This window comes from Lepisma saccharinum, chromosome 20, assembly GCF_977018435.1.
Source record: "Lepisma saccharinum chromosome 20, izLepSacc3.1, whole genome shotgun sequence".
Taxonomy (NCBI): Eukaryota; Metazoa; Arthropoda; class Insecta; order Zygentoma; family Lepismatidae; genus Lepisma; species Lepisma saccharinum.
In genome coordinates, this window is record NC_139248.1 from 17535093 (window position 1) to 17542762 (window position 7670).

The 7670-nt window shown below is 39.0% G+C and overlaps 1 protein-coding gene across 1 annotated transcript; it reads left to right on the forward strand.

Moving 5' to 3' along the window:
* The first annotated feature begins 360 nt into the window (after window positions 1-360).
* On the forward strand, window positions 361-5896 carry LOC146003539 (uncharacterized). The gene is made up of 2 exons (XM_083141833.1): window positions 361-402; window positions 4829-5896. The coding sequence occupies exons 1-2, from the start codon at window positions 370-372 to the stop codon at window positions 5720-5722; spliced, it is 927 nt and encodes a 308-aa protein (XP_082997959.1). The 5' UTR covers window positions 361-369; the 3' UTR covers window positions 5723-5896.
* The last annotated feature ends 1774 nt before the right edge of the window (window positions 5897-7670 follow it).

Consider the following 7670-nt stretch of genomic DNA (forward strand, 5'->3'; position numbering starts at 1 on the left):
TTTTCGTGCAACCTGAATTGCAGCTGAATGCAAAGACACCGATCGTCAATGCAGCAAGAAGACCTTGGAAGGACGCAGCAAGCTTCTGGAACAGAATTCCCTGTAATATTTACAAGTGTGTTATCTGGCGAAGTCGCCGATGTGCAACCGACCGAGGCAGTTGCTCTTCCGAAGCTCTTGGCCTTAAATTAGATAATTATGTCTCGAGCGGTGACACCCGTTTCTTCTGTCGTCGTGAGTACACTTTCTCTTCCTTCCGACACTAATAGACAATATGCCGGATTTCGTCTGTTATGAAACGGCGGTTTGTGTGGATGCATATAAGTACATGGCGCAAGTGCATTGTCATTCAAACGAGAATGGAATAGCATGAAGACTTCAAGGAACATGGGACGCTTTGCTGTAAGTATGGTGTGATCCGTGTTTGTGTTGTTGCGGGTGCGTACTGCAGCGTGTGTGTGTGTGAAAGAGAAAAAGAGAGAGATATACAGGGTTATTACAAATGATCTTCCCGATATCACGTTTAATGAAACTCAGATACAAAAAGGTTACATCAATGCAAAGAGTAACTCATAAAGTTACATTTCATGACCTTACAAGTGTTCAATGTGAGCCCCTTTGGTAAAACTTGCATTGGCCCGTTCCACTGTTTCCTCGTTTACTTAACCGACGAGCGGCCAGTTGACTTTCTCTTACGGATGCATCCCCTTTCTTTAAAATCAGAACTATTTACGAATTGAATGCCCACTGGGTGGATCTGCACCGAACTTTGTACAGAAATCTCACTGCACACTAACAACAGACGGATGTGGAAATCTAACATACAAAACGCTTTCCTGTCTTCGCCGGCAGCCATTTTCTCTCGTAGTTATTATGCAGCAGTGTTACCAACCGTATGTGAAATGATGTGAAGTAAAACTTTATGAGTAACTCTTTACATTGATATAATCTTTTTGTATCTGAGTTTCAATAAACGTGATTTACATTTGTCTGAAATCGGGAAGATCATTTGTAATAACCCTGTATATAGAGAAAGAAAGAGATGAAGAACCAAAGAGAGAGAGAGAGAGAAAGAGAAATATGAAGAACCATAGAGAAAAGGTGAAGAAAGAGATAAAGAACCAGAGAGGGAGAAAGAGATAGAGAGAGAAGGAGACAGAAAGTAAAAAGGGAGAGAGGAAAAGCTCGAGAGAGAGAGAGAGAGAGAGAGAGAGAGAGAAAGATAGAAAGAGGTAAAGAAACAGAGTAAAAAAGAAATAATGATAGAGAGGGAGAAAGGAATAGATGGTGAGGACAGAGAGAGAGAGAGAGAGAGAGAGAGAGAGAGAGAAGGAGAGTGACTTAGAGAGGAGGGCTAGAGAGAGAGAGAGAGAGATAAAGAAAAAAATATGAGAAAAATATAGAAAAAACTCTCCCCAGTTTTGAAACGACAGGAACATTTTATTTTTCCAATCTCTGCTGAAATATTTTCAAATGAAAATGTGAATGGAAAATATAAAACGCCTCTAACATTTTTCACTAAGAGGTTTGCACGGACCACAGAAACGTATAGAAAACATCAAAACAAACAACTTTTCTCAGTAACATTTTCCTCGTTGGTACGTAGTTTCGGTGCTACAGTCGTTCAAAAAAAGCCCGTTTTCCCGCCTGAATGCTAGCAACCGCACACATCATTTGATTGCATTTGAGATGTCACCAGAGTTACCAGGAACACACATGTGAAAAACGACATAGCCGCAATCAGCCACAAACAAAGAAAGAAAACACGTTCTGTAACCCAACAGGAAGTGAACAAACTATACGAAAGATGGTAGAAATAAAGGAATTAAAATGGAAGTGGTAATATCGAATTTCTTCTCAACTTACATGTCAAATATTTAAAAATCTCGTTGCCAAGTTGGCATCTACAATTTAGTCTATCCACTTCGTCCTTCTGATACTCGTTGTCTGTGACACACTGAACAGTTGACAAAATAAAAGTGAAAGAACTCAAAATTCCAAAGGTAAGTAATACGTAATGTAATGTATATTCAGGGCATGATGTGGCAAGGGGCAAAAATGGTTGAAAATAAAGGATATAAATAGTAGTAAAACAAACTCTCCGACGACTGTGTTTATGTACGAAACCGGATACACATGTAATAGTTCGCAACATTACTGTGAATGTGGCAGTATATTCCCTGCTGATTCATGATTAGGTTGTAACAATCTAACAATCATGCTTGTCCGTGTTTTAGCCATAATGTAACATCGTGAACCTCGGATACTTGCACTATCAGCACAACAATATGTATCTACAACCCCCCCCCTCCCCACAAACATACATATAAATTATACGATATACATGTTTATAATATTAAAAGTAAAAATAAATTACTAAATTAAAAATATATTATTATTATTATTATTAATAATAATTTGTTACTTTTAAATATATTATATTATTAAGTAGCAAACTACGCCCATTACTAACTGGTTAAAGATGTTAATAAATTTTGAAGTGGTTTTATTATGTGTAAGTTTTGCTTTATGTTAATATAAATCAATTAGATTCCGTAGTTATTATTGATGTAAATTTTGTTAATGATCTTTTGAGAGAGAAAAAGCATTGAACACTCACGATTACACTAATTTCTGTATGTATTCGATATTATTGTTAGTAAAGTATATTTGAAATTAACTTTTGTTAGTTGTAACAAAAACTCTCCTCCCGAAAATTTTTGGTGGGGGGGATTTTTGAGGCAAGATTGTTGGTGGGGGAATAGAAAACAATGCGTTCCGTTTAACAGACTGTTAAATTTTCATTGTAGAATATTTTATACTCCTTTGCAAAAGTGATGATTATTTGCAATCTATAATAACATTTCCAAGATTTCATCGGTAATCTTCTATTCAATTTCCAAAATTTAATTTATATTTCTTTCCAACCTGTAACGTGACACGCACCTACACTGGTCTTCTAGGGCCTATAGGTCTGGTTACTAACTTACCTTGGATCGGACTTCTCAGTTAGCTTATTAGGGTAACTAAATTGCAGGCCCTGACTTGGTCAATGGTGTCGGAATGTATACCTTTCTCTTAAGTTAAGAATGAAAGGGTATGGGACTTTCTTCCAATAAAGTCTGGTTTACTTCCGTTTATGCACAGTATACAATAACACTTATCCACTGGCAATCTTGGATTTAAGTTAACTGATGCAGATTTGATGGTAAATCTGAAACGGGTAGCCCTTACAAGATTATTCACGATTGCTTTTGGTATCACAAGACAGCCGAAGCAGCAGGTTTATGAGAAACTAACCCAAGCAAATTGCAGCGTCCACAAAGGACCGGGCAGTTCTCCCTACGAGGTAGACTTATGATACCAGCAATCGGGTAAGATACAGTATGTAACATTGTTGTTCGTACACATAGAATTTCAAGCTCAAAGTCCAGACTTAAATCCCATTGAGCATTTATGCGCAATTTTGAAGAGGCGAGTCCATAAAGCAGGCGTCAAGTCCAAACAAGAGTTGAAAACTGTTTTGCAAGCCGAGTGGAATAAAATAAGCTTTTAAACATGTCGGAAACTGGTTAATTCTATGAAGGACAGGTGTCAAGCAGTAATTAAAGCCAAAGGATACGCATCAAAGTATTAGAACTGTCGGTCAATTTGCTCTGAATATATTTTTTTCTTTTATATTATTAAGCGTACGAATAGAAAAGTTGTACAAGAAATGACATGTTTCTCTTTCAGTTTAATTTAATTTATTATTGTCATGGTTTATACAGAATTTGGGTAAGATTTTATGTTCCTAATGATATTAGTTATTGAATTGTAAAGAAACAATTTCAAAAGAGTGTATTTCCTTTCCGATATTAAAGCATTTTCTTCGAAAATCCGTGTTTACGAATAAGAATGTTACATACTGTAGCCCAAATATACAGAAATTGGGTTCCTTTTTATACTAAATGGTTGTTTACAAAATGCCAAGGAAACTTTGTCGATATTTACATGTATCTATGGATTTACATAATTACACCATGCAGTTTAGATTTTTACAATATTTACATAAAGTAGTCAAAGTTGTAAATAACATACCTTTCTAGTATATGTTTTCAATGTCAAGAGCGTTTACATAATTATTAATTTTGTTGTTTTTAAGAAATTCAGATTAATTCTCGAACATTCTAATCTTGTGCAAGTCACAGATAATTTATGCACTCACAGATGTTGAACTCCCTATTTGCAAATGGAAACATGTCTAGATTCGACTGGAGCGACATAAACGAACATTTCTAAGACTACATACACACTCTTATTTTGAATTTCCAAAATTTAATTTAGATTTCCTTCCAATCAATAATGAACCTTTCTAATCTTATTTCCAAAATTCCAAAATATGATGTATATTTTTTATTTATTTATTTGTAATCCACAATTAATATTTCCACGGCTCCATGCACAATCTTCTTTTGAATTTATTTTAAGCTTGTTATGATTAATCTTCATTAATTAAAATACAACTGCTCTGCATGTATAGATAAGCTGATGGATATGTGAGAATATTAGAAATTATATGTTCTCCCGCTATGTACACTCACCGGCAATAAAAATAGGACACCTACATCCTGAAATACTCGCTTCCATGCAAGGCGTCATGTGTGCTGCGTAATTCTACGGCAGTGGTAGAAGTTGCCATTGAACATTTGCTATTAAAAGCCACTTATCGCCGTATCCAACGCCTTGCAGGGAACCGAGTATTTTAGGATCAATATTTTAATTGCCGGTGAGTGTACAATAAATGGAATCTGTCGTGACTTATTACAGAGTTTTTCTCCATCAACAGGTTGTGCTGTTTCTGACAGCTGTCTGTACTCGGTTTTCTCAAGCGGACACCGATGTTGGCCACGCCGGAGGTCACGGTCACAATGGAGCGGAAGGCGATTCGTACTCAGTTCATGGCGGCAGCGGTGGGCACGGAAGCCATGGCGGTGGGCACTTTCCAGGAGGTCAAGGGGGAGAAGGTGGCTACAGCCCCCCGAGCACTGGAGGATTCCCTAGGCCCAACAGAGGAAGATATGGGAACGGCGTCCTAGGTTTCGACGGGTCAAGCCTGAATGAAATCGCCGGAGGAATGGGTTCGCAAGGAGGACTTTACAGCAAGACTGTTCTTCATACATTCAGGGGTGGACGTTACGGCAGGCAAAGCTTTGGAGGTGGTGGTGGTCACGGTGGGGGAGGTTCTGGAAGGCCTGGAGCTGGAGGCTTTGGGAGGCCTGGAAGTGGAGGCTTTGGAGAACCCCCTGGCGGAGGTTTTGGAAGCTCTGGATTCGGAAGTCCTGTAACCGGATTTGGCGGTTCTTCTGGTTTTGGCGGTTCTTCAGGATTTGGCGGCTCCTCAGGATTTGGCGGTTCTTCAGGCTTTGGCGGCACATCAGGGTTTGGCGGTTCGTCAGGATTTGGTGGTGGTGGCTCGAGCTACCGCCCTCCCAGCCACCGCCCGCCATCCACTGGCTATGGAGCACCATCCTCTGGTGTGAACACTGGTTACGGGCCACCAAGACCAGGTGGTGGTGGTGTGAACACCGGTTACGGGCCGCCACGGCCAGGAGGAGGTGGTGGGGGTGTGAGTACCAGTTATGGGCCACCACGGCCAGGAGGTGGTCATGGTGGTGTCAGTACAAGTTATGGTGCACCAGGAGGTGGCAGGGGAGGGCACACGTTTGGGCGACGAAGATAACAGCCAAACAGAATATGTACTACCGGATGAATCTCGCACAATAACAATTTTTTTTATATATATTTAAATTATAAATATATGTAATGCAAATATATTTATTTTTGTAAACCACCAATAGTGAAACAGTCATACTTCTTTTAAATTAAAGCAGCAAAAAGTACTTAATAAAAATTATGTTCAAAACATATTTTTAATATGTCATTTAAAACTCCCTACAGAAGGCAAACACAGAAAAAGGCATTTTTTGTCATATTTAGTGAAAGAAAAATTACAAATACAAGAAATGTTCCTCACTAAGAAAACAACTAGTTGTGAATAAATTCTGAAATGTAAAATGTGGGGGGGATTCAGTACCAGCAGGGGGGATTTTCAGACTTCCTTCCCCCCTCAGCTTAATTTCGAATACTGCCTTTGGAGCATATACGGAAAGTACAAACAGTAAACGCAGCTCTATCTTTCTGTTATTTTAAAGAAAGCAGGTAACATAACACCTCTCTCATGGGAGAAAGTCAGCATTCGAGAATCGTAGTACATAAACACATGTTTTTGCAACCCCTGCAGCCTGATATTTTGTTCGGTTCGTGAGCACTTAATTGAGGATCCACGATTATCGACCACAATTCCACAAGTTTGCACGGGATGAGCACAACCGAATCGTGAAGTAAACAGAAGGTGGATCACGATGCTTAGAAGTCGCTCATGGATAACACACACACACACACACACACAGACACACACACAAAAAAATAATATCGTTTATTGCAAAAACAAAGTGGGCAAGCACAGCTTATAAAGTAGAAGGTAATAATGATAGATCTTGCTTAAAAACAGCTGATTGACTGTTCCACGGAACTTGACAAAATCACCAGTCTTGTTTGTAACGCTGATTGATTATTCGGCAGAACTTTACGAAGTTAATCAGTCTTGCTTGCCAACCTCTTCTCGACTGTTCGTTGGAACTTGAGACAGAGTTCATCGGAATATTGTTTATAAACAACTCTTGATTCTGCGTCGGAACTTGACAAAATCATTCAGTTTATAAACTTTTTCTTGACTTTTGTCAGAACTTGACTAAATCCACCAGTGTCTTGCTTATAAACCCTTCTTGGCTGTTGGCAGGAACATGTTAAAATCCACCAAACTCTGTGGCTGAGTGGTTAGCGTAACGAACCACGAAACCAGGACCTAAATATGACAGAAATGAAACATTTCACACGAAAGGAAGCTAGGTTTTGCTACTGGTAACCAACTTCTTACTAAATGCCTTGTATCAGAATTACCATATTTATATCGCCCTGTCAGATTTGCAGATACATTTTTCAGAAACCAGCACGGGACATCTTACAACTATCAAAACTTCCGCACATAACCAAGATCGGCTCAAGATCACGATGATTACAAAATTTAATTCCTTCATTACCTAACAAGGTAACCAAGGTAACCAACAATAAAACCAACATCGTCACGTCCAGACACAGTATCTCAAGCATCTCCACGTCGCTAAGCAACGACCATTGTTGAGTAATCCTGTGAGAGACTCCGTAGCAGAATGGAGGCTTTATCTCATGTCATTAGTCTTCTTGTATAAAGATGTTACGCCTGGAGTCAACAATGGGAGATGAGAACACAATGGGAGTTTATCATTAAAATATACAAAGCTAAAGGACAGCAAGTACAACCAGTTAATATCTTGCATTTGGACAGCGCCAGAAGAGAAGGACCAAGGCCACGATAAAGAAACAAACTTGTAAGAAAGGAACCGACGTCAAGTGCAAGAATTGCAAGACATAAAATTGCGAGAAAGGTACGACTCCAGCTTTCCGCATGTGTTATATGTTGCTATATGTTGGAAGTTGTTAATTGGTCAAACGTAGCCAACAATAGAATTGAATGGGGTCAACCGTTGAATTGAGTAATTATAACAAAGGACAGGACGGTTCAAGCCATC